The sequence below is a fragment of the Rattus norvegicus genome, chromosome 7, assembly GCF_021556685.1.
Source record: "Rattus norvegicus strain SHRSP/BbbUtx chromosome 7, alternate assembly SHRSP_T2T, whole genome shotgun sequence".
Lineage (NCBI taxonomy): Eukaryota > Metazoa > Chordata > Mammalia > Rodentia > Muridae > Rattus > Rattus norvegicus.
In genome coordinates, this window is record NC_141540.1 from 117,375,654 (window position 1) to 117,400,793 (window position 25,140).

At 56.2% G+C, this 25,140-nt stretch overlaps 1 protein-coding gene across 3 annotated transcripts; it reads right to left on the minus strand.

Annotated features, from left to right (window-relative positions):
• Positions 1–1,058: 1,058 nt before the first annotated feature.
• Positions 1,059–25,032, minus strand: Eppk1 (epiplakin 1). Of its 3 annotated transcripts, NM_001398964.1 has the most exon segments (3): positions 1,059–2,582; positions 5,673–18,435; positions 24,939–25,032. In NM_001398964.1, coding segments are annotated over 2 exon segments (13,467 nt in total). In that variant the 5' UTR covers positions 18,390–18,435; positions 24,939–25,032; the 3' UTR covers positions 1,059–1,832.
• Between the last annotated feature and the right edge of the window lie 108 nt (positions 25,033–25,140).

Here is a 25,140-nt window from a genome sequence, read left to right on the forward strand (position 1 = left end):
TAATCTCTGCATTAAGAATGAAAGTTTTTGGGGTTGGGGATTTAGCTCAGTGGTAGAGCGCTTGCCTAGGAAGCGCAAGGCCCTGGGTTCGGTCCCCAGCTCCGAAAAAAAAAAAAAAAGAAAAAAAAAAAAAAAAAAGAATGAAAGTTTTGTAACTGAAGCTTCAAATGCCTAAGATGCAAACGAGAGCTTTGAGGATGGAGGTCTGGGGGCTGGAGAGATGGCTCAACATTTAAGAGCACTGGCAGACCCAGGTTCAATTCCCAGCACCCACATAATGGCTCCCAGCCACCAGTTGCAGGTGATCTGAAACCCTCCTCTGATCTGAACAGAAGCTAGGCACATTGGGTCAAATAGACATATATGCATGGCAAAACATTCACACCACAAAAGCAAATAAAGATATAAAAATGAAAAAACGATAATATATAAATAAAATTAAAATAAAAACCAGCAGTTAATGTTTTCAGTTTGATTTCATTTTCTGTGTCTGAGTGCTTTGCCTACAGGCATGTATGTGTGCCACCTGGGTATCAGGTGCCCTGGGAAGTGGGAAGAGGGGGTTGAACCCATTTGAACAGGAATTATGGACGGTGATGAGTCACTATGTGGCTAACCAAACCCAAGTCTGCTGAAAGAGCGGCCAGAAGTTCTTAACCTCTGAAACATAGCTCTAAGCCCTGTTGTTTTGTCCTCCCAACCCTCCTTGGTTTTGTTTTGTCCTTAAATAGCATTCTTGAGGTGTTCTAACTACTTTGGGACTCTGTCAGAGAGAAACCCATGACCAGAGGAAAACCTGTCCCTTGAATCTTCCCAACACCGAGTCCAAATAAACCATTTTCTCAATGAAACGAAAGAAGAGACTTAAATCATTCAAGAGATCAGGAATGCTGGTCCTATTCGGGCAAACCAACTGCGACAGAGGTTGCCTAGCTAGTTGGTACTTATGGGAACCCACAAGACTGAACTGCATGCAGATGAGAGCAAGCTCTGGTCAATACTCAGCACACACTGACAGAGCAACTCATACAGGCAACAGCAGCACAAATGAGTCCTCCTGAGGGCAGAACATTCATTTATTATCAAAAGATATGTGTGCACTAAAAACTGTGATACACGGAACCGAGATGTCTCAGAGGTACATGGACAGAAGATGAACAGCATGATACTAAATACAGGCAGCAAATCAAGACATACCGTGTACAAAAGTGGCCATATTAAAAACGTTGAAGGTTTTGTCCAAGCCGGGTGATTTACACGTGCAATCCCAGAGACTGGGAAACCAATAGAAAAGATTGCCAATTTGAGAAGAGTGGGCACAGCATATCGAACGATTGCCATGCTGTCAGAGAAAGCCTCAATTAAAAGACCACCTCTTTGACTGGGCAGTGGTGGCACAAGACTTTAATGTCAGTCTTTGGGACGCAGAGGCAGGTGAATCTCTGAGTTTGACACCAGACTGTTCAACAGAGTGAGTATGAAGAGAGCCAAGGGAAACTTTGTCTTGGAACCAAAATACCAAACCCAAAACCCTCCAAGGTCATGCTCCCTAAAACAGCAACAGAAAACAGTCATAAGGAAAAACAGGAGGAAATTATAGAGGGTTGCCAAAAAAAACTCAATATAGACAAAAGGAGGGAGAAAATATATGGGACACAAAAGTACCAATCACAAGCACAAGGGTAGCAAGAAAAGAGCATTACCTAAAAAATTACACCTTAATAAAAAAGAAATGAGAGTATTAGAAGAAACCAATGATACAGGTCAAGCTCTATGAGAATAGTGAGGTACCTTCCATTAAGTCCCAGGAATAACAAAAAAAAATTTTTTTTTCAGCCCTTAAGGAGGGAAAGAAACAACAATCCTGTCTCTGGGTCAACTGTAGCTCTCTGCAAAAGCTGTAGGTACGTGAGATTCTCGTGTGTGTTGGGGTCAAAGAAGCCCTTGGTGTCATCACCAGGGTCTGCCAAAATGCTGTTCATCTCCTCATCAAAGTAGCCACGTTTGTAGGCCACGTCCACGGGAACACGGTGGCTATGCACGGGGTCAATGACACCACCTGTGGCGATCTGGGCTTCCAGGAGGCGAATGCCATGGTTCTTGACAATGAGGTCCCTCTGCATGGCCTGGAAGAGAGAGATCTGCTCCCCAGTGTAGGGGTCCGTGTACCCAGTGACAGCACGCTCAGCAGAGAGCAGCTTCTCTCTGATCTCCCCGCCTACCACGCCTTCAGCCACGGCCTCCTCCACAGACAGTCTGCGGTTGTGCACCGGGTCAATGATGAAGCCGGTGGCCGCCTGAGCCTCCAGCAGCACCAGGGCTGTGCCGGGCCTCAGCAGGCCCTTCCACATGGCCTGATAGATGCTCATCTTCTCCTGACGGCCAGGCTCCCCCTGCACGGGCACCAGGATACCCGCTATGCAGCTGGTGCCCTTCAGGTAGCGCTTGACAGAGTCCATCTCTGTCACCTCATCTATGGTCCTGGTGCCCTGGGCCAGTTCTCGCATGGTATCAGGGTCCAGGATGCCAGTGATACTCAACTCGGATGCCGTCACCTGACGCCTCAGGCCAGGGAAAGACACCTTGCTGAGCCGCTCTTCTGACTCCTCGATGACTTGGACGAGGATGGAAATTAGTTCATTGACCCCCAGCCTGCCGGCCAAGTGCTGGGACAGGAGCTCCTCCCGGCGGGTCTCACTTAGGTAGGAGGAGAACAGGACTTTCCACACTGAAACTGGCTGGTCCCGGAACTGCCCACGGCGTACCTGCATGGTGGCAGCACGCAGGGTCTGCTCCTGTTGCTGCCTGGCACTGTCTGTGCTGTCCCCAGCTTCGCCCTTGTCAGCGTAGGCCCCTGAGCTTCCGGCCGCAGACTCCTGTTGCTTAAGGGAGGTGACACTGTGCCCTGCCTGGGACTCCTGTGTCTCCTCGGTCTCTTCAATAATGGTGGTCAGTCTCCTCTTCAGCATGGGCAGAGTCAGTGCCCCAGAGCTGAACTGGGCCAGCAGCTCCTTCCGGGTGTCCCTGCTCACATAGTTGGATGTCAGAACGTCCCACACTGGGACCTCATGGCCCCGGAGATGACCCCGTTTTACTTCCATGGTGGCCTTCCCCAGGGTTCCTTGCGGATCAGCACGTGGGCTCCCCTCCTTGGTTCGGGCCAGCAGTGAGGTGAGTGTGGTGCTCACGTCCTGAACGCTCAGTCCACCTGCCTGGTACCGGCGCAGCAGGTCCTGGCGCAGACTCTCGGGCACCTCTCTGTAGAAGAGAAGCTCCCACACAGAGATGCTCTGGCCCTGGAAGTCGACTGTGCCTGGGCTCACACGGGCCTCTCGCAGGGCACGTCTCAGGTCCTCGCTCACGTGGTACACACTGGAGCCCTTTCCTGCCAGCTGCAGCATGTAGAACCCGGTCTCTGGGTCCCGCACACAGCGCCTGAGCAGCTGCAGATACGTGAGGTTCTCGTGCGTGTTGGGGTCAAAGAAGCCCTTGGTGTCATCACCAGGGTCTGCCAAAATGCTGTTCATCTCCTCATCAAAGTAGCCACGTTTGTAGGCCACGTCCACGGGAACACGGTGGCTATGCACGGGGTCAATGACACCACCTGTGGCGATCTGGGCTTCCAGGAGGCGAATGCCATGGTCTTTCACAATGAGGTCCCTCTGCATGGCCTGGAAGAGGGAGATCTGCTCCCCAGTGTAGGGGTCCGTGTAGCCAGTGACAGCACGCTCAGCAGCCAGCAGCTTCTCCTGGATCTCTCCCCCCACCACGCCTGCAGCCACGGCCTCCTCCACAGACAGTCTGCGGTTGTGCACCGGGTCAATGATGAAGCCGGTGGCCGCCTGAGCCTCCAGCAGCACCAGGGCTGTGCCGGGCCTCAGCAGGCCCTTCCACATGGCCTGATAGATGCTCATCTTCTCCTGACGGCCAGGCTCCCCCTGCACGGGCACCAGGATACCCGCTATGCAGCTGGTGCCCTTCAGGTAGCGCTTGACAGAGTCCATCTCTGTCACCTCATCTATGGTCCTGGTGCCCTGGGCCAGTTCTCGCATGGTATCAGGGTCCAGGATGCCAGTGTTACCCAACTCGGATACGGTCACCTGGCGCCTCAGGCCCGGTAAAGACACCCTGCTGAGCCGCTCTTCTGTCTCCTCGATGACTTGGACGAGGATGGAAATTAGTTCATTGACCCCCAGCCTGCCGGCCAAGTGCTGGGACAGGAGCTCCTCCCGGCGGGTCTCACTTAGGTAGGAGGAGAACAGGACTTTCCACACTGAAACTGGCTGGTCCCGGAACTGCCCACGGCGTACCTGCATGGTGGCAGCACGCAGGGTCTGCTCCTGTTGCTGCCTGGCACTGTCTGTGCTGTCCCCAGCTTCGCCCTTGTCAGCGTAGGCCCCTGAGCTTCCGGCCGCAGACTCCTGTTGCTTAAGGGAGGTGACACTGTGCCCTGCCTGGGACTCCTGTGTCTCCTCGGTCTCTTCAATAATGGTGGTCAGTCTCCTCTTCAGCATGGGCAGAGTCAGTGCCCCAGAGCTGAACTGGGCCAGCAGCTCCTTCCGGGTGTCCCTGCTCACATAGTTGGATGTCAGAACGTCCCACACTGGGACCTCATGGCCCCGGAGATGACCCCGTTTTACTTCCATGGTGGCCTTCCCCAGGGTTCCTTGCGGATCAGCACGTGGGCTCCCCTCCTTGGTTCGGGCCAGCAGTGAGGTGAGTGTGGTGCTCACGTCCTGAACGCTCAGTCCACCTGCCTGGTACCGGCGCAGCAGGTCCTGGCGCAGACTCTCGGGCACCTCTCTGTAGAAGAGAAGCTCCCACACAGAGATGCTCTGGCCCTGGAAGTCGACTGTGCCTGGGCTCACACGGGCCTCTCGCAGGGCACGTCTCAGGTCCTCGCTCACGTGGTACACACTGGAGCCCTTTCCTGCCAGCTGCAGCATGTAGAACCCGGTCTCTGGGTCCCGCACACAGCGCCTGAGCAGCTGCAGATACGTGAGGTTCTCGTGCGTGTTGGGGTCAAAGAAGCCCTTGGTGTCATCACCAGGGTCTGCCAAAATGCTGTTCATCTCCTCATCAAAGTAGCCACGTTTGTAGGCCACGTCCACGGGAACACGGTGGCTATGCACGGGGTCAATGACACCACCTGTGGCGATCTGGGCTTCCAGGAGGCGAATGCCATGGTCTTTCACAATGAGGTCCCTCTGCATGGCCTGGAAGAGGGAGATCTGCTCCCCAGTGTAGGGGTCCGTGTAGCCAGTGACAGCACGCTCAGCAGCCAGCAGCTTCTCCTGGATCTCTCCCCCCACCACGCCTGCAGCCACGGCCTCCTCCACAGACAGTCTGCGGTTGTGCACCGGGTCAATGATGAAGCCGGTGGCCGCCTGAGCCTCCAGCAGCACCAGGGCTGTGCCGGGCCTCAGCAGGCCCTTCCACATGGCCTGATAGATGCTCATCTTCTCCTGACGGCCAGGCTCCCCCTGCACGGGCACCAGGATACCCGCTATGCAGCTGGTGCCCTTCAGGTAGCGCTTGACAGAGTCCATCTCTGTCACCTCATCTATGGTCCTGGTGCCCTGGGCCAGTTCTCGCATGGTATCAGGGTCCAGGATGCCAGTGTTACCCAACTCGGATACGGTCACCTGGCGCCTCAGGCCCGGTAAAGACACCCTGCTGAGCCGCTCTTCTGTCTCCTCGATGACTTGGACGAGGATGGAAATTAGTTCATTGACCCCCAGCCTGCCGGCCAAGTGCTGGGACAGGAGCTCCTCCCGGCGGGTCTCACTTAGGTAGGAGGAGAACAGGACTTTCCACACTGAAACTGGCTGGTCCCGGAACTGCCCACGGCGTACCTGCATGGTGGCAGCACGCAGGGTCTGCTCCTGTTGCTGCCTGGCACTGTCTGTGCTGTCCCCAGCTTCGCCCTTGTCAGCGTAGGCCCCTGAGCTTCCGGCCGCAGACTCCTGTTGCTTAAGGGAGGTGACACTGTGCCCTGCCTGGGACTCCTGTGTCTCCTCGGTCTCTTCAATAATGGTGGTCAGTCTCCTCTTCAGCATGGGCAGAGTCAGTGCCCCAGAGCTGAACTGGGCCAGCAGCTCCTTCCGGGTGTCCCTGCTCACATAGTTGGATGTCAGAACGTCCCACACTGGGACCTCATGGCCCCGGAGATGACCCCGTTTTACTTCCATGGTGGCCTTCCCCAGGGTTCCTTGCGGATCAGCACGTGGGCTCCCCTCCTTGGTTCGGGCCAGCAGTGAGGTGAGTGTGGTGCTCACGTCCTGAACGCTCAGTCCACCTGCCTGGTACCGGCGCAGCAGGTCCTGGCGCAGACTCTCGGGCACCTCTCTGTAGAAGAGAAGCTCCCACACAGAGATGCTCTGGCCCTGGAAGTCGACTGTGCCTGGGCTCACACGGGCCTCTCGCAGGGCACGTCTCAGGTCCTCGCTCACGTGGTACACACTGGAGCCCTTTCCTGCCAGCTGCAGCATGTAGAACCCGGTCTCTGGGTCCCGCACACAGCGCCTGAGCAGCTGCAGATACGTGAGGTTCTCGTGCGTGTTGGGGTCAAAGAAGCCCTTGGTGTCATCACCAGGGTCTGCCAAAATGCTGTTCATCTCCTCATCAAAGTAGCCACGTTTGTAGGCCACGTCCACGGGAACACGGTGGCTATGCACGGGGTCAATGACACCACCTGTGGCGATCTGGGCTTCCAGGAGGCGAATGCCATGGTCTTTCACAATGAGGTCCCTCTGCATGGCCTGGAAGAGGGAGATCTGCTCCCCAGTGTAGGGGTCCGTGTAGCCAGTGACAGCACGCTCAGCAGCCAGCAGCTTCTCCTGGATCTCTCCCCCCACCACGCCTGCAGCCACGGCCTCCTCCACAGACAGTCTGCGGTTGTGCACCGGGTCAATGATGAAGCCGGTGGCCGCCTGAGCCTCCAGCAGCACCAGGGCTGTGCCGGGCCTCAGCAGGCCCTTCCACATGGCCTGATAGATGCTCATCTTCTCCTGACGGCCAGGCTCCCCCTGCACGGGCACCAGGATACCCGCTATGCAGCTGGTGCCCTTCAGGTAGCGCTTGACAGAGTCCATCTCTGTCACCTCATCTATGGTCCTGGTGCCCTGGGCCAGTTCTCGCATGGTATCAGGGTCCAGGATGCCAGTGTTACCCAACTCGGATACGGTCACCTGGCGCCTCAGGCCCGGTAAAGACACCCTGCTGAGCCGCTCTTCTGTCTCCTCGATGACTTGGACGAGGATGGAAATTAGTTCATTGACCCCCAGCCTGCCGGCCAAGTGCTGGGACAGGAGCTCCTCCCGGCGGGTCTCACTTAGGTAGGAGGAGAACAGGACTTTCCACACTGAAACTGGCTGGTCCCGGAACTGCCCACGGCGTACCTGCATGGTGGCAGCACGCAGGGTCTGCTCCTGTTGCTGCCTGGCACTGTCTGTGCTGTCCCCAGCTTCGCCCTTGTCAGCGTAGGCCCCTGAGCTTCCGGCCGCAGACTCCTGTTGCTTAAGGGAGGTGACACTGTGCCCTGCCTGGGACTCCTGTGTCTCCTCGGTCTCTTCAATAATGGTGGTCAGTCTCCTCTTCAGCATGGGCAGAGTCAGTGCCCCAGAGCTGAACTGGGCCAGCAGCTCCTTCCGGGTGTCCCTGCTCACATAGTTGGATGTCAGAACGTCCCACACTGGGACCTCATGGCCCCGGAGATGACCCCGTTTTACTTCCATGGTGGCCTTCCCCAGGGTTCCTTGCGGATCAGCACGTGGGCTCCCCTCCTTGGTTCGGGCCAGCAGTGAGGTGAGTGTGGTGCTCACGTCCTGAACGCTCAGTCCACCTGCCTGGTACCGGCGCAGCAGGTCCTGGCGCAGACTCTCGGGCACCTCTCTGTAGAAGAGAAGCTCCCACACAGAGATGCTCTGGCCCTGGAAGTCGACTGTGCCTGGGCTCACACGGGCCTCTCGCAGGGCACGTCTCAGGTCCTCGCTCACGTGGTACACACTGGAGCCCTTTCCTGCCAGCTGCAGCATGTAGAACCCGGTCTCTGGGTCCCGCACACAGCGCCTGAGCAGCTGCAGATACGTGAGGTTCTCGTGCGTGTTGGGGTCAAAGAAGCCCTTGGTGTCATCACCAGGGTCTGCCAAAATGCTGTTCATCTCCTCATCAAAGTAGCCACGTTTGTAGGCCACGTCCACGGGAACACGGTGGCTATGCACGGGGTCAATGACACCACCTGTGGCGATCTGGGCTTCCAGGAGGCGAATGCCATGGTCTTTCACAATGAGGTCCCTCTGCATGGCCTGGAAGAGGGAGATCTGCTCCCCAGTGTAGGGGTCCGTGTAGCCAGTGACAGCACGCTCAGCAGCCAGCAGCTTCTCCTGGATCTCTCCCCCCACCACGCCTGCAGCCACGGCCTCCTCCACAGACAGTCTGCGGTTGTGCACCGGGTCAATGATGAAGCCGGTGGCCGCCTGAGCCTCCAGCAGCACCAGGGCTGTGCCGGGCCTCAGCAGGCCCTTCCACATGGCCTGATAGATGCTCATCTTCTCCTGACGGCCAGGCTCCCCCTGCACGGGCACCAGGATACCCGCTATGCAGCTGGTGCCCTTCAGGTAGCGCTTGACAGAGTCCATCTCTGTCACCTCATCTATGGTCCTGGTGCCCTGGGCCAGTTCTCGCATGGTATCAGGGTCCAGGATGCCAGTGTTACCCAACTCGGATACGGTCACCTGGCGCCTCAGGCCCGGTAAAGACACCCTGCTGAGCCGCTCTTCTGTCTCCTCGATGACTTGGACGAGGATGGAAATTAGTTCATTGACCCCCAGCCTGCCGGCCAAGTGCTGGGACAGGAGCTCCTCCCGGCGGGTCTCACTTAGGTAGGAGGAGAACAGGACTTTCCACACTGAAACTGGCTGGTCCCGGAACTGCCCACGGCGTACCTGCATGGTGGCAGCACGCAGGGTCTGCTCCTGTTGCTGCCTGGCACTGTCTGTGCTGTCCCCAGCTTCGCCCTTGTCAGCGTAGGCCCCTGAGCTTCCGGCCGCAGACTCCTGTTGCTTAAGGGAGGTGACACTGTGCCCTGCCTGGGACTCCTGTGTCTCCTCGGTCTCTTCAATAATGGTGGTCAGTCTCCTCTTCAGCATGGGCAGAGTCAGTGCCCCAGAGCTGAACTGGGCCAGCAGCTCCTTCCGGGTGTCCCTGCTCACATAGTTGGATGTCAGAACGTCCCACACTGGGACCTCATGGCCCCGGAGATGACCCCGTTTTACTTCCATGGTGGCCTTCCCCAGGGTTCCTTGCGGATCAGCACGTGGGCTCCCCTCCTTGGTTCGGGCCAGCAGTGAGGTGAGTGTGGTGCTCACGTCCTGAACGCTCAGTCCACCTGCCTGGTACCGGCGCAGCAGGTCCTGGCGCAGACTCTCGGGCACCTCTCTGTAGAAGAGAAGCTCCCACACAGAGATGCTCTGGCCCTGGAAGTCGACTGTGCCTGGGCTCACACGGGCCTCTCGCAGGGCACGTCTCAGGTCCTCGCTCACGTGGTACACACTGGAGCCCTTTCCTGCCAGCTGCAGCATGTAGAACCCGGTCTCTGGGTCCCGCACACAGCGCCTGAGCAGCTGCAGATACGTGAGGTTCTCGTGCGTGTTGGGGTCAAAGAAGCCCTTGGTGTCATCACCAGGGTCTGCCAAAATGCTGTTCATCTCCTCATCAAAGTAGCCACGTTTGTAGGCCACGTCCACGGGAACACGGTGGCTATGCACGGGGTCAATGACACCACCTGTGGCGATCTGGGCTTCCAGGAGGCGAATGCCATGGTCTTTCACAATGAGGTCCCTCTGCATGGCCTGGAAGAGGGAGATCTGCTCCCCAGTGTAGGGGTCCGTGTAGCCAGTGACAGCACGCTCAGCAGCCAGCAGCTTCTCCTGGATCTCTCCCCCCACCACGCCTGCAGCCACGGCCTCCTCCACAGACAGTCTGCGGTTGTGCACCGGGTCAATGATGAAGCCGGTGGCCGCCTGAGCCTCCAGCAGCACCAGGGCTGTGCCGGGCCTCAGCAGGCCCTTCCACATGGCCTGATAGATGCTCATCTTCTCCTGACGGCCAGGCTCCCCCTGCACGGGCACCAGGATACCCGCTATGCAGCTGGTGCCCTTCAGGTAGCGCTTGACAGAGTCCATCTCTGTCACCTCATCTATGGTCCTGGTGCCCTGGGCCAGTTCTCGCATGGTATCAGGGTCCAGGATGCCAGTGTTACCCAACTCGGATACGGTCACCTGGCGCCTCAGGCCCGGTAAAGACACCCTGCTGAGCCGCTCTTCTGTCTCCTCGATGACTTGGACGAGGATGGAAATTAGTTCATTGACCCCCAGCCTGCCGGCCAAGTGCTGGGACAGGAGCTCCTCCCGGCGGGTCTCACTTAGGTAGGAGGAGAACAGGACTTTCCACACTGAAACTGGCTGGTCCCGGAACTGCCCACGGCGTACCTGCATGGTGGCAGCACGCAGGGTCTGCTCCTGTTGCTGCCTGGCACTGTCTGTGCTGTCCCCAGCTTCGCCCTTGTCAGCGTAGGCCCCTGAGCTTCCGGCCGCAGACTCCTGTTGCTTAAGGGAGGTGACACTGTGCCCTGCCTGGGACTCCTGTGTCTCCTCGGTCTCTTCAATAATGGTGGTCAGTCTCCTCTTCAGCATGGGCAGAGTCAGTGCCCCAGAGCTGAACTGGGCCAGCAGCTCCTTCCGGGTGTCCCTGCTCACATAGTTGGATGTCAGAACGTCCCACACTGGGACCTCATGGCCCCGGAGATGACCCCGTTTTACTTCCATGGTGGCCTTCCCCAGGGTTCCTTGCGGATCAGCACGTGGGCTCCCCTCCTTGGTTCGGGCCAGCAGTGAGGTGAGTGTGGTGCTCACGTCCTGAACGCTCAGTCCACCTGCCTGGTACCGGCGCAGCAGGTCCTGGCGCAGACTCTCGGGCACCTCTCTGTAGAAGAGAAGCTCCCACACAGAGATGCTCTGGCCCTGGAAGTCGACTGTGCCTGGGCTCACACGGGCCTCTCGCAGGGCACGTCTCAGGTCCTCGCTCACGTGGTACACACTGGAGCCCTTTCCTGCCAGCTGCAGCATGTAGAACCCGGTCTCTGGGTCCCGCACACAGCGCCTGAGCAGCTGCAGATACGTGAGGTTCTCGTGCGTGTTGGGGTCAAAGAAGCCCTTGGTGTCATCACCAGGGTCTGCCAAAATGCTGTTCATCTCCTCATCAAAGTAGCCACGTTTGTAGGCCACGTCCACGGGAACACGGTGGCTATGCACGGGGTCAATGACACCACCTGTGGCGATCTGGGCTTCCAGGAGGCGAATGCCATGGTCTTTCACAATGAGGTCCCTCTGCATGGCCTGGAAGAGGGAGATCTGCTCCCCAGTGTAGGGGTCCGTGTAGCCAGTGACAGCACGCTCAGCAGCCAGCAGCTTCTCCTGGATCTCTCCCCCCACCACGCCTGCAGCCACGGCCTCCTCCACAGACAGTCTGCGGTTGTGCACCGGGTCAATGATGAAGCCGGTGGCCGCCTGAGCCTCCAGCAGCACCAGGGCTGTGCCGGGCCTCAGCAGGCCCTTCCACATGGCCTGATAGATGCTCATCTTCTCCTGACGGCCAGGCTCCCCCTGCACGGGCACCAGGATACCCGCTATGCAGCTGGTGCCCTTCAGGTATCTCTTCACATCTTCCGTCTCTTCAATCTGATCCACTGTGGCTCTGCCCTCCTCCAGGTCCTCCAGAGTCTTTCTGGTGATGACCGCTGCCCTCAGCAGTTCCTCAGCTGTGACCTGAGTTCGTAATCCTCGGAACCAGAGTTGCCTGCTTCTCCCTTCCTTGTCTGCAATGATTTTTAGAATAAGTTTTACAACTTTCTGCAGTGCCCGGGCTGTGTCTTCTTTGTATATTCTAACTAATTCAATCTTCTTCTCCTCAGAAAAATATTCTGAGTTCAGCAGCTCCCACACGGATGGCTTCTGGCCTCTGTATCTCCCCACAGTCACTTCCACCTGCTCTGCCTCCAGGGCCCTTTTGGTGGCCTCATCAACATAGTCCATGTCTTTTTTGTCCTTGAACACTGGGAACAGTGCCCAGCCTGACTTCTCCTCCTTCCGGCACCGGTCCTGCAGCTCCTGGTATGTGACCTTTTCTTGTGTGTTGGGATCCACGAACCTTCTCCTCATATGCTTTTGGTCAGCAATGAGCACAATGATGTCTTCACACAGACATCCCCTCTGACAGGCTACATCCAGAGGGATACGATGGCGGTGTAGTGGGTCAATGACCCCACCCGTGGCCACCTGCACCTCCAGCAGCCTCAGGGCCTCCTCCCTCCCAACTAACTTCTTCTCCATGGCCTGGAACAGTGGAAGAGTCTCCCCTGTGGCTGGGTCTTCATAGCCCTTCGCTGCCTTCTCTGCGCTCACAAGCCTCTCTCTCAGGTCTTCACCCACCAGGCCAGCTGCTATGGCCTCATCCACACACAACCTCCGGCGGGAGCAAGGGTCCATTAAGTACCCAGTGGCAGCCTGTGCTTCCAGTAACTGGGCTGCAAACCCTGCGGGGATGAGCTCTTCCTTGCTGGCCTTGTAGAAGCTCATCACCTTCTGGGTTAGTGGTGCTGTCACTCCAGCAATGCAATTGGTGCCTTCCAGGTAGATTTTTATATGCTCCAGCTGGCAGAGGTCCTGGCGCCCTCTCTCCCCACTGTGGAGCGCGTCCAGGGTCCTCTTATCAAGGATTCCGGAGTTGAATAGTTCCACAGCCGTCACATCGCCATGAATGCCCGGTACTTTGAATATTTGGCTTTGCTTCTCTGTGTCTTCCACAGTAGAGGTAATAACCTCCAGCAGTTTTTCTAGGCCTATGTTCTGGGCCCTGTATTCCCGCAAAAGCTTTCTTTTCCTTCCTTCTGTAAAATACTGGGAGGATAAAAGGTCCCACACGGATACCGTCTGGCCTGCAAACTTCCCTATGTGCATTTTCATAGTTCTGGATCTCAGCACTTGCCTTGTGGCCTCATCAATGTACACGTAGATTTCTCCCTTCTTTACAATTTCCAACATGTACAGGCCTGTCTCGGGGTCCTCCACGCAGCGCTCCAGCAGCTGGAGGTACGTGAGGTTCTCGTGGGTGTTGGGGTCGAAGAAGCCCTTGGTATCATCACTTGGGTCAGCCAGCACACGGTTCATCTCCTCATTGAAGTAGCCACGTTGGTAGGCCACATCCACCGGCACACGGTGGCTGTGTACAGGGTCAATGATGCCACCTGTAGCAATCTGGGCTTCCAGCAGGCGGATGCCATGGTCCCTGACAATGAGGTCCCTCTGCATGGCCTGAAAGAGAGAGATCTGTTCTCCTGTGTAGGGGTCTGTATAGCCGGTGACGGCACGCTCAGCTGATAACAGCTTCGTGTAGGTTTCCTTACCAAACATCCCTGCCTGGAATGCCTGCTCTACAGTTAGCTTCCGGTTCTCCACGGGGTCAATGATGAAACCGGTGGCCGCCTGTGCCTCCAGCAGCACCAGGGCTGTGCCTGGCCTCAGAATGTGCCTTCTCAAGGCCTCTGGGATACTCATCTTCTCTTTTGTATCCCGAATAAGGACCCCAGCAATGAAGTTGCCTCCTTCCAGGGACCTCCTTACACTATCCATCTCTGTCACTTCCTCGACTGTCCTCTTTCCCTGGTTGAGCTCATCCAATGTCTGCTTGGTGATCAGTTGGGACCTAAACAAGTCCCCTGCTGAAACCTGCTTCCGGAGCCCTTTGAAGGTGGCCTGTGGGGGCTGCTTCTCTGCCGCCTCCACCAGGGTGGTGACCATACTGATGACCTGTCGCAGGGCAGCAGCCCTCCCGGAACAACAAAGTACCACCAGCTCCCTCCGCTTTTCAGCTCCAACATACTCAGAGTGTAGCAGGTCCCAGAGTGACACACTATGTCCTTGGAACCTCCCCATGTTGATGGGCACCTTCATAGCTCTCAGTGCCACTGCAGTATGGTCATCCACCTCAAGCACAGTGTCCTGGGGCAGTGGCAGCAGCCACAGGCCAGTGTCAGCATCCAGCACACAGAGTTCCTTGAGCTGCTGGTATGTCACCTTCTCACGGGAGTTGGGGTCAAAAAAGAGCTTGTTTTCCTCCCCAGTGGCAGTCAGAGCCTGGCTTGTCTGCTCATCCAGGAGGCCAAGCTTGTAGGCCACTGCCTGGGGCAGGTGCACTCTATGGACAGGGTCCACAACACCCCCTGTGGCCAGCTGGACTTGCAGGAGAGGAAAGGCCTCACTTTGGGATACAAGCCCCTTTTCCTTGGCCTGCCACAGAGAAAGGAGGCCTCCTGAAAAGGGGTCTGAGTATCCTGTCACAGCCCTCTCTACTTGCCTGAGCTGTTCACTCAGCTCCACGCCCACCAAGCCAGCCTTCACTGCATCGTGCACTGACAGTCTCTGGTTGGTTAGTGGATTGACCAGGAAGCCGGATGCCACCTGGGCCTCCAGCAGCTGCTGGCCCAGGCCTGCGGGCAGGAGGCCATCTCTTACAGCCTGAGCAATGCTCAACTTGGTCCCTGAGGGCTGGAGCAGCACACCGGCCACACAGCCTGTACCCCAGAGGCAGGCCTTCACAGCAGGCTGTTCAGCTACCTCATCCGGTGACTGAACGCCCTGTGCCAGAGCTTCCAGTGTCTCTTGGGTGATAATACCAGCATCTCGTAGCCAAACGGCAGGGACCTCACCCTGTGGGCCCGGTACGGTGATGCGGGCCCGGGCCAGGAGCTTTGCTGTTTGCACCCAGCTGCGTACAATGTCCTGTAGCTGTGACACAGATGTCTTCCCAACCCTCACATCTTCAAGGAAGCCATTGCGCTGCTCCTCGGTAAAGTGACAAGAGGTAAGCGAGTCCCAGAGGGACAAACCATCTTCAGTGCCAGCCAATGCTTGCAGGCTCTCCTGGATCTGTGTGTCAGTGGGGACGCTGGGGGCATCTTCTGTCAGGGGCAGGAGGTGAAGCCCAGAGGGTTCATCCTGGAGACACTGTTCCAGAAGCTGGGCATAGCTGGCATGCCCCCGGCCATCGGGTGTGGGAAAGGTCTCAGGAGATCTGGACAAGGCCACCTCCATCTCTCGATCGATGCAACCGCGCTGAACGGCCACAGACATGGGGAGGTGGAGGTGGGTTGTGGGGTCAACGACCCCTCCTGTGGACACCTGGGCCTCTAGTAGGCGGGTTGCCTGCTCCACAGGAACAAGGCCCTTCTTCATGGCCCCGAACAGGGATACCGTTTTCCCAGAAAAGGGATCTCTGTAACCAGTGATAGAATGTTCTGCTTGCTTCAGCTTGTGGTACACTTCTGCTCCCACCACTCCCCGGCACACAGCTTCATCTACTGACAGGGTCTGCATACTGCAGGGGTCGGTGATGGCCCCAGTGGCTGCCTGGGCCTCCAGCAAGGCCAAAGCTACACTAGGCGCCAGCAGCTTCTGCTTCATGGCCTGGTAGAGACTGATTCGCTGGTTGGAGGGTTGTAATAGCACACCACCCACGGTGCCTGAGCCCTGAAGGTACCTGCGAACATCGCTCATGTGAAGGAGGGCATCTGGGCTGACCGTCCCTGTCAGTACCTGGTCCAGGAGCTCCTGGTTGATGATGTGGGCCTCTAGGAGCTGGTAGGCAGTGACCTGGCCCTGTAGGGCAGGCAGTGTGACATCTGCCCACCTCCTCATCTCTTTCTCCAGCAGCTGAGTGACCTGCTCCAATGTGATCTTGCGCTGCTGACAGCGCCGCAGTAGCTGTCTCCTCCAGTCCTCTTTGAAATATTCAGAGTTTATCAGTTCCCACGCAGAAACCCTCTGCCCCCGGAACCGCCCGTATTTCACTGAGATCAGTAGATTCTGGAAGGCCTGCCGAGTGGAGCTATCTACCAGCTGGGGTCGTGTACCACTAAGGGGCAGGAGGTGGAGGCCCGTCTCAGAGTCATGTATACAGCGCTCCAGAAGCTGCAGGTAGGTGAGATTTTCATGCGTGTTGGGGTCAAAGAAGCCCTTGGTGTCATCAGACGGGTCCAGCAGAATAGAGTTCAGCATCTGATCAAAGTAGCCACGTTGGTAGGCCACGTCCACGGGCACACGGTGACTGTGCACAGGGTCAATGACACCACCGGTGGCGATCTGGGCCTCCAGCAGGCGGATGCCGTGGTCTCTGACAATAAGTTCTCTCTGCATGGCCTGGAAGAGGGAGATCTGCTCCCCAGAGTAGGGGTCCGTGTAGCCAGTCACGGCACGTTCTGCAGATAGGAGCTTTGCATAGACATCAAGCCCAATGACACCAGCCCTCAGCGCCTCCTCTACAGAGTATCTCTTGTTCTCTTTTGGGTCAATGATAAAGCCTGTGGCAGCCTGGGCCTCAAGCAAGATCAGGGCAGTGCCAGGCCTGAGGAGCCCCTTGCTACGAGCCTCATAGATCCTGAGACGTTCCTGGGAGTCAGGAAGCAGAAGGCCTGCAATGCAACCTGTGCCCTGCAGGTACCTCTGCACTGAGTCCAGGCTGCCCACATCTCGGGCTGAGGTCTGTCCACGCTCCAGCTGCTCAAACAGGTCCTGGTTGATTATCTCAGCCTTCAACAGCTCGCCCGGTGTCACAGTGTCCCTCAACCCAGCAAAGGTGACTTTGGCAGTTGCTGCAGCCTGCTGAACAATGCTCTTCAGCTCAGCTGCCAGCGCCTCCACTGACAGAGCCCCGTTCTGGTGCTTCTGGGCAAGCATTGCTCTCTGCTTAACGGGCACCGCCTCAGAAAAGAGCAGTTCCCAGAGGGAGACAGGCCGGCCCTGGTACCTCCCTACAGAGACGGAGGTCGTGGCCTTGCTCAAGACATGTCGGGTACAGTGATCAATAAATGGGAGTCCCTGAGGCTCATTTGCATGGGACATTCCAAGGAGAGGCAGGAAAGCAAGTCCTGTCTCTGGGTCAGTGACAGAGAGGGCCAACAGCTGTTCATAGTGAAGACGGTCATGTGTGGTAGGATCTGAAAAGCCCATTGTCTGAGAGAGACGTTGCCGAGTCTCTTCATCTAGACAGCCAAAGCGCAGGGCAGCCTCCAGGGGCAGCCGGAATCTGCGGGCTGGGCATATAAGCCCACCTGTGGCTACCTGGGCATCCAGGAGGCGCAGAGCCAGTGGCTGGTCCACAAGCCCCTTCTTCATAGCCTGGAAAAGGGGGATGCGGGAGCTGCTGAAGGGGTCGTAATAGCCAGTCACTGCCTGTTCTGCAACCAGGAGCTGCTCATGAAGGTCTGGGCCAACCAGGCCTGTCTTGACTGCCTCTTCCACCCAAAGACGCTGGCCTGTGCTTGGGTGCACGAGGGTGCGGGTGGCAGCCTGAGCCTCTAAGAGTTGTAGAGCAATGCCCTTTGAGAGCGAGTGTTCAACCGTAGCCTGGAAAAAGCTTTTCTTGTGACCTCCAGGCAACAGGACAACCCCCGCTAACCCTCCAGTGCCTTCCAGATAGCGTTGCACCTCGGGACGTGTGCCCACATCTGACACCACCAGTGTGCCCTCCTGCAGGCCTCGGACTGTCTCCTCATTTAGTACCCCTGCCTCCAGCAGCATTGCCGCACTGGCTGCTCCAGCCAGGGTGTGGAAGGTGGTCTTTAAGGGCAATAGGGGCAGCCCTGAGCTGGGGTCTAGCACACACCTACCCAACAGCACAGAGTATGGCAGCTGCTCTAGTGTGTTGGGGTCAGAAAAGCCCAGGGTACCCATACTGGGCTCTGACTCCATCAGGCTGAGCCATGTCTCCTTATCCAAAAGGCCCTGCTGACAGGCTAGCTCTGGGGCTACTTGAACACCCTGGGTTGGGTCCACCAGGCCCCCAGTAGCTAGCTGGGCCTCTAGCAATCTCCACCCCAGGGTCTTGTCTACAACTTCTTTCCTGATGGCCTGGAAGAGGGACAGCTTTTCACCCCCATAGGGGTCGGGATAGCCAGTAACCGCACGTTCAGCAGCCAACAATTTCTCCTTTAGTTCCAGTCCCACCAGACCCCGCCTTAGAGCCTCAGACACAGGAAGAAGCTGGCCCTGGGCAAGGTCCATGAGGCCTCCAGTGGCTGCCTGGGCCTCAAGCAAAGTCACCCCAAGCCCAGTGGGCAGGAGGCCCTGCTTCATTGCATCATAGATGCTCAGGGTCTGCCCTGAGGCCTCCACATATACCCCAGCAATACTTCTGGCTGTAGTAGGCAGGGCAGCCTTTGCTTGGGGCCTCGAAGGAGTGCTGGCTTCCGATTGGTTCTTCATGATTTTAGGGACAATTAATTTCTCAGTCCCATTGGCAACTACGACATCATGAGGAGGGGCCTGGCCATTCATCGTGGACAACTAGTAGCGCAGAACTTGCCTACAGTCCACTTGTGTCCTGTAGGGGACAGAAAGACTCAGTCAGTCATGGGGGTGGGGTTGGGGGTAGGGAGAAAGCTTAGACACAGGTCCTTCTAAGTCGCCTGAGTCCTCAATCCACATCCAGATATGAGGATGAGAGGATCCCTGAACAGCCACAGAGATTCATAGTAGCCAAGAGCCCTCCGAAGGCACAAAGAAACCTCATTGTTGGGGGGGAGAAGACCCAGACCTGCAAGTCCCTTCAAGAGAGATTAAGACAGGCTGCCCTGGTGTTGTCACATGACTTTAATCCCAGCACTAGGAAGGGAGAGGCAGGCGGATCTCTGTGAGTTTGAGGCCAGCCTGGTCTACAGAGCAAGTTCCAGGACAGCCAGGGCTGTTACACAGAGAAACCCTGTCTGAAAAACACAAAAACAAAAACAAACAAACAAACAAAAATCAGGCTGCCCAACAAACTCAGACAATGCGAGGGTGTGAGCACACTTTTGAGACAAGGCTGTGCCCTACTTTAAGTTACACTGCGTTGTACAAACCAGTGGTTTTTTTTCAGGCTGTGCCTAGCCCTAGGAGACGCCATTTTACCACTTGACGTTTGCCATTTTGAGGGAAGTTAGATGGCAGGCCCTGAGTGGTTCCACAAACAGCACCATCTGTCAGGTACCCAGCACAGACTGAAATGACTTCTTCCTGGGAGTAGGAAGGAAGCTACCTCATATATGGACCACCATGAACTAAGACCACAGGTGTGCTAGAACCATCTCAGGGAAACCAGGCCCAAGAACTTATCAGACATGCCAGTCTGAGAAAAGGGTCTACCTCTCTCACCTGGGTCCCATAAAATGATGGACACCTAACTCTGGTGACCTGGCCTCCCATCACTCAATTACCTGATACCTGGAATGTGCATTGAAGACCAGAGAGCAGAGGATTCCCCAACTGTTGCTGGAGCTTTAGCTCGACTTTATCCTCTGCCACTGATACGCCCTACTTGACTCCATGCCCATCTATCTTTCTGTCCCTCTGGACCTGGACCCGCCATGTCCTCTTCTTGGACCCTGCTTTGGCCTTTCACCTTTGACCTTGCAGGCGGACCCTACAGCTTTGCTCTCAAACCCTGACTGCAGCAGCTCCCTCCCAACACTGGTCTTGTTATCCGGTCACCGCAGCCTCTCAGAACTCTGAGGCTCTCCTTGAATCCGGCCTCAGCCTCTTTAACTTATATTTGTTCTCTAAGCCGCATTTAAACATATAAATACATAAAGAGATTGACCGTGTGCCGTGTGATAGGTGAGAAAAGCTGCTTTAGGAATTAAGGTTGGAATAAGTGAAATTGCCTTCCCCTTAGCTGGATTATGGGAGTAGGTGGGATTAGATGGCGAATTCTTGCATTTTGAAACTGCTGGACCCTGTGGATTTGTTGCTAGTCAATAAATTCCGACAGTGTAGGAAGACATAAACATGTCTGTCCACATTTCTAGCATAGAATACTCATAACACGCAGGGACCGGAGGCCAGGAAGGAGCTACCTCTCAGGACTCCCTGGGGAGCACATCTGGCTTCTATTTCAAGCATCCAGGATTCTAGTGCATAGGGCTTGGGGCCTTCCTAAGCACCCGTCTTCCCAGCCCTGCCTTATTTAGACTCAGACGTGTGTTAGGCCTTCACCCCTGCCTGGTCCTTGGTCACCTAGCTGCAGGCCTCTTGTCAAGGAGTGGAAATTTGGAGCTGGGCTGAACTGATTGTCCAGAAAGGCAACTCAAAGTCCTAACCTGCAGGACACAACTGTGACCTTATTTGGAAGCAGGATCTCTGTGACTGTAACAAAGATGAGGTCATCCTGAAGCCCTGTTGGCCCAAATCCAGTGCACCTGGCCTCTCCTAGATGATGGCAGACTTGCTGGGGAGACGAAGAAGACAACCGCCCTGTGAACTGAGCCAGCGCACTGTGTCCTCTTCTTAGCCCACAGACTCAGCATTGCCCGAACCTTCTCTCTGCTCAGAAGTTCGTCCAGGCTGCTCCTAACAGGAGCTCTAGGAGGCGCCTGCCTTCCCCTCCCCAGCACACATTTGTACTGTGGAACTTAGCAGACAGACTTTGAATCTGTGTGCCCAGTGAATCCAGATTCTCTAAACCTGCAGCTTGAGCCAGTCAGTCCTGGAGTCATAGCCTGGTCTCTGTCCTTCCCAATACAGATCATCTAGTGCCCTTACACATCGTTCTCTCTCTCTCTCTCTCTCTCTCTCTCTCTCTCTCTCTCTCTCTCTCTCTCCCTCCCTCCCTCCCCTCTCCCTCTCCCTCTCCCTCTCCCTCTCCCTCTCCCTCTCCCTCTCCCTCTCTCCCTCCCTCCCTTCCTCCTCCCTCCTTAGTTTTCTGAGAGACAGCTTCTCTTGTAGCTCTGGCTGTTCTGGAATTCACTCTGTAGACCAGCCACCTGCCTCTGCCTCCTGAGCGTTGGGACTAAAGGCATACACATAGCCAGTCTGTTCTTAAAGGTGCTTCGGTGGGGATAGCTGCATGCTGGATGTCCACTGGTCTACCTCACACCCATCTAAGCCCTCATGGTTTTGCCACAGCACCTCAAAGCTCATCCTGTCACTTCTCAGCCAGACTTCCTGTGGCCCTGGCTTCTGTACCACATACATAGGAGTCCATCATGCCACCACCTTTGAGGCTCCTCACCAATGCCTACACCACATGCAGAATATGGAGGACAGATAAATGGGAGTGAGCTTGGTTTGCTGGGTAGAGTGGCCCAGGCAGGTGCATAGCCTATCCTGTGGATGAGTCAGACTTTGGTATCACATGATCTGGTAGAATAGACACTGATGAGTTTAGGGAGGGTTATGAGCAGGTGGTCCCACTGATCCTTTTGAGAATTGTCCTATCTGAGGACCTGTGACAGGCTCAGCCTCTTGATATGATTTGGGGAGAGTCTGAAGGCTATCAAGTCATGGCTCCTAGGAATACTACAGAGATGGGATTCCGGGCATAGTTTTGACAAAATGCCATTCTTCATTCCCTCCCCCAGGCTGCTCCTGAGCCTTCTGGAGTGACCTACTGCCAGCCTGCTGCTCAGAGTTTCAGGCCTCAGGCCTACAAACTGGCAGGTACCTGAACAGGGTCAGCAGTGTCCACCAGCAACCCGCAGTACAGCAGGTAGCGCCCAAGCTGCCAGCATCAGGACCAGCACTCAGCTCTTCAGAGGTGGGCTATGTTCTCAGGGTACAGGTTGGGGCATGGAAAAAAGTAAAAGACACAAGATGGCGGGGGTAAGGGCACAAAAGACTGAGTAACCAGTTGGACAGCTGTGAGGGAAGGCTCAGGCAGATACAGTGTTAGGGGCCCCAAACCAGAACAGTAAACCTCAACATGGAGCAGATCCCATTGCCAAGGATGAATCCCAAATCAGGGTGGTTAGGAGAAATGTCTTGATTAATACACTCCAAACTCTCAAATCCATAGAGGCCCTTGATATCCCTCTATCTGTGGATGGTCCTCTTCATAGTGAGCCTGCCCCGTGAAGGGACCAATGCCTCCTGCCTCCCACAACTCAGTCCAGTGGCCCAAAAGGAGGTCAGGAACCAACCCAAGAGGGTGGCAGGGGCCAAGCATCAAGTTGGCCAGGGAAAAGATCTACCAGAACAAGGGGACAGTCAGAACGTAGTGGTAAGGACCCTTGGAAGCATACACCATTAGCAGGCTGACTCTGGAGCCTGTAGAAGGCTGTGACTCTCTAAGAAAGGCAGTCAGGCATGGGTAATAGTTTTCTTGTGACATGGGTTCATCCTGGGACTCCCAGACTAGTGTAGACTTATCAATTAGATTACAGGCCCTAGGTAGGGCCCACAGACACAGCAATAGAATCCAGGTGCTGTGACCACTCAAGGAGCCAGAGGAAGAGCAGCCAAATGGGTCTAGCCACACAGAGTTGCAAAAAGAATTAGTAAAACAGGTATCCCCAGAAGAGGTGAAGGACGCATGTGTAACAAGTCAAGTGCCACCCAGCCTCCAACTCCTGGGCAAGACCTCAAGTGAAACAGGTACACAGAAGGAAACTAGGGCAGGCCAACCCTTCTGGAGAAGAGCTCTGGTCAGCCACTCACTGACTATGCCTTGGTAGTGACATGGACCAGTTCCTACAGCCTGAGAGTAGCTGGGGTCCTGCATCAGCTTGGTGAGGCCACAGGGCTACTTTATGGTTGTCTCGTGTCTTTAGGAAGAATGACCTAAGGAACTCCTTGGCCATGGAAAAGGAAGTGTCCACTGTGGGAAAGCCAAGAGGTCAGTGAGACTGACCAGGTCCCCTTTCACTACCTAACAGAACTGGCTGGCACACGGGGTGTGGGGACAACGGCTAAAGGCGCGTCCTAGACTTCTGTTCCCAGGAGACACCCTACAGTCTAAACGCCATATCCAGGACACAGTATTTCCGTTCTAAAACATAAATTTCCCAGAGTCATCATCCCACAGGTCCTAGAAGAGCTACTCAGGCCCATGAAGCCAAGGCCCGGAAGCAGTTGCCTACATGCAGGGAGAATGAGGTCCAGGGTCCACAGTACATTTGTGAGGGCAGACCTGACTGGCAGGGAGAGAGGGGCCGCTACACTGTGACATGGCCCTCGGCCATGCGGCAGCCGCCAATACATGAGAATGCACAGCTACTCTTGTCAAAGAGAAGACTCCCTGTGAGGGAGGTCTGGTCACACCCTGGTGACACTAGCCAACAGTGTGTAGTGAGTCAATGGTATTTTTTTTCTACATGACTGGAAGAGGTAACAGACGCCCAGCATGACCTGAAAGTCATGATAACAGGGACAGGTCCATCCCCCAGACCTTCTTTTTCCTGTACTTCCTTAAGTCGGCACCCAGTGACATCCTAGAGACTGCCTCTGAGCTCTGCCCAGACTCGCCTATTTTCAGGGACAAGTTAGGCAGCATGGCAGACCAGCCTCTCCCACCGACCTGCCCTCTGTCCCTTCTATGGCAGTATCCAAGACCATCTTGACTCACTCATTCCAGGCTCTGCTTCCCAACATTGCTTTGGGTACCTTCGTTGCCTACCTGAAAGCACTGAGCTGGGCGGGGAACCATGCCTGGCAGTGCCCAGGGCAGGACAGAACACAGAGCAGAGGCCCATGGGTGGTGGAGGCTGGTGTCCCCTGAAATATGGGTGGATGAGGGTGGGGATCCAGGACGAGCAATTCACTGCCCAGAAAAGGTGGGAAACAACACCTTGGAACTACAGTTGGGACAGAGACAGTCAGAAGGACGTGGTCTTGAGTGGCCTCCTGATCTGGACAGCCAGCCCTGACAAGCAAGCTTTGTGCAGAAGGGCAAGACCTAAGGGAGAAGCCAACACAAACTTAAGCAAGCGGCTCTGGTTCCCTGAACAAAGAGGAGATTCAGGGTGGGCAGCTGCTGACAAAGACCCAGAGAGCATGGAGTCTGGGGAAGGGGTGGGGCCGAGAGAAGGAGCTCTAGTGTGTAAGATGCAGCCTGTGGTTACCAGCCACTCCCTGTTGGCTTGTGGGTGACCTTGGGCCTGGTTTGACTCTCCCTGGGCCCGGCCTCTTCCCAGGAGGAAAGGAGAAGACACTTGGCATCTGCAGCAGTTGCCTGGGAAGACAACCAGACGTATGGGTCAAGAAGTCAGGGTGCCTGAGGGGTAAATAGAACCCCATCAAGGTGGGCAGGAGACCCAGGTAGAGTTGATAAAGGTAAAAGATCAGAGTCCCAGGCTTGGGACCATAGCTAAGCCATGAAGGAACTGGAGGAAGCCAGGCCGCACACATTCCCTAGGCAAAGAGTGACGAGAGATGAAGCTCTCTCTGTCTCCTTAGGGGCCCACCATAGGCTTCCCGAGGTGACAAGAGAAAAGTGGGTCAGCATGTCTGGGGTATCGAACACCCTCTGTCACCACACCGAAGGGTGCGTCCCTCACCTCAGGCTGGGACAAGGATGGGCACAAGGGCCCACTGCTACTACTGCTTGCTCTGTGCTAGATCAGAACAGAACCAAGAGGCCAGGCAGACAGCCCAGCGCACATGGAGATTGAAAATCTGGCCTTTGCCCCATTGTAAGCAGCATGAAGAAGGGCACCAGGAGTCAGTGACCACGTGCAAGGTTGGCACGATAAGCAAGTGGGGGTAGGGACGCAGTCCTGCCCCCTTCCTCTTCCTCCCAAGGGTCCTGATACCACCCAAAGGCTATCCCTGTGGCTGCTCACCCTGGATGGAAGGATTACCCCACCTGCAGGGTCAAACAGCATACTACATATCCTGCTAGATAACCCCCATACCCACACCCTCGCGCGTCTGCACAGCAGCCTGGCAGGGGCCTCAGTTTCCCCACCCATCCCAAGACATCCAACCTCCAGCCCTGAGCTCAGATCACCCAGGTAAATGGGGCCCACAGCCGGGCCCCTGGCTCCCTCACTAAGTCCGCCTGAGGCGGCTGGCCTCTGGTTCCCACTGCTTTTCAGTTTCGTTTTTCCAAACTGCCCTTACTCATTTCCCCACCTGTTGGAACAAGGCTGGCGCAGTGTCCTCAGTCTCTCTGCTCCCTCCACACCGGCAGCCCCGCGCCACAGGCATTTAAATCTGCATTGGCCCCTCCCTATGGTGATCCAAGTCCCTTCCCCATTGAGGGCGGTAGGAGGGGCTGAAGCCAGGTTGGGCACCCACAGGACAGGTGGAGTGGGCAGGTGAGCTCAAACTAAGG

Coding starts and splice junctions, on each gene's coding strand:
- Eppk1 (XM_087559023.1), bottom strand. CDS start 18,389: ATGAATGGCCAGGCCCCTCCTCATGATGTCGTAGTTGCCAATGGGACT.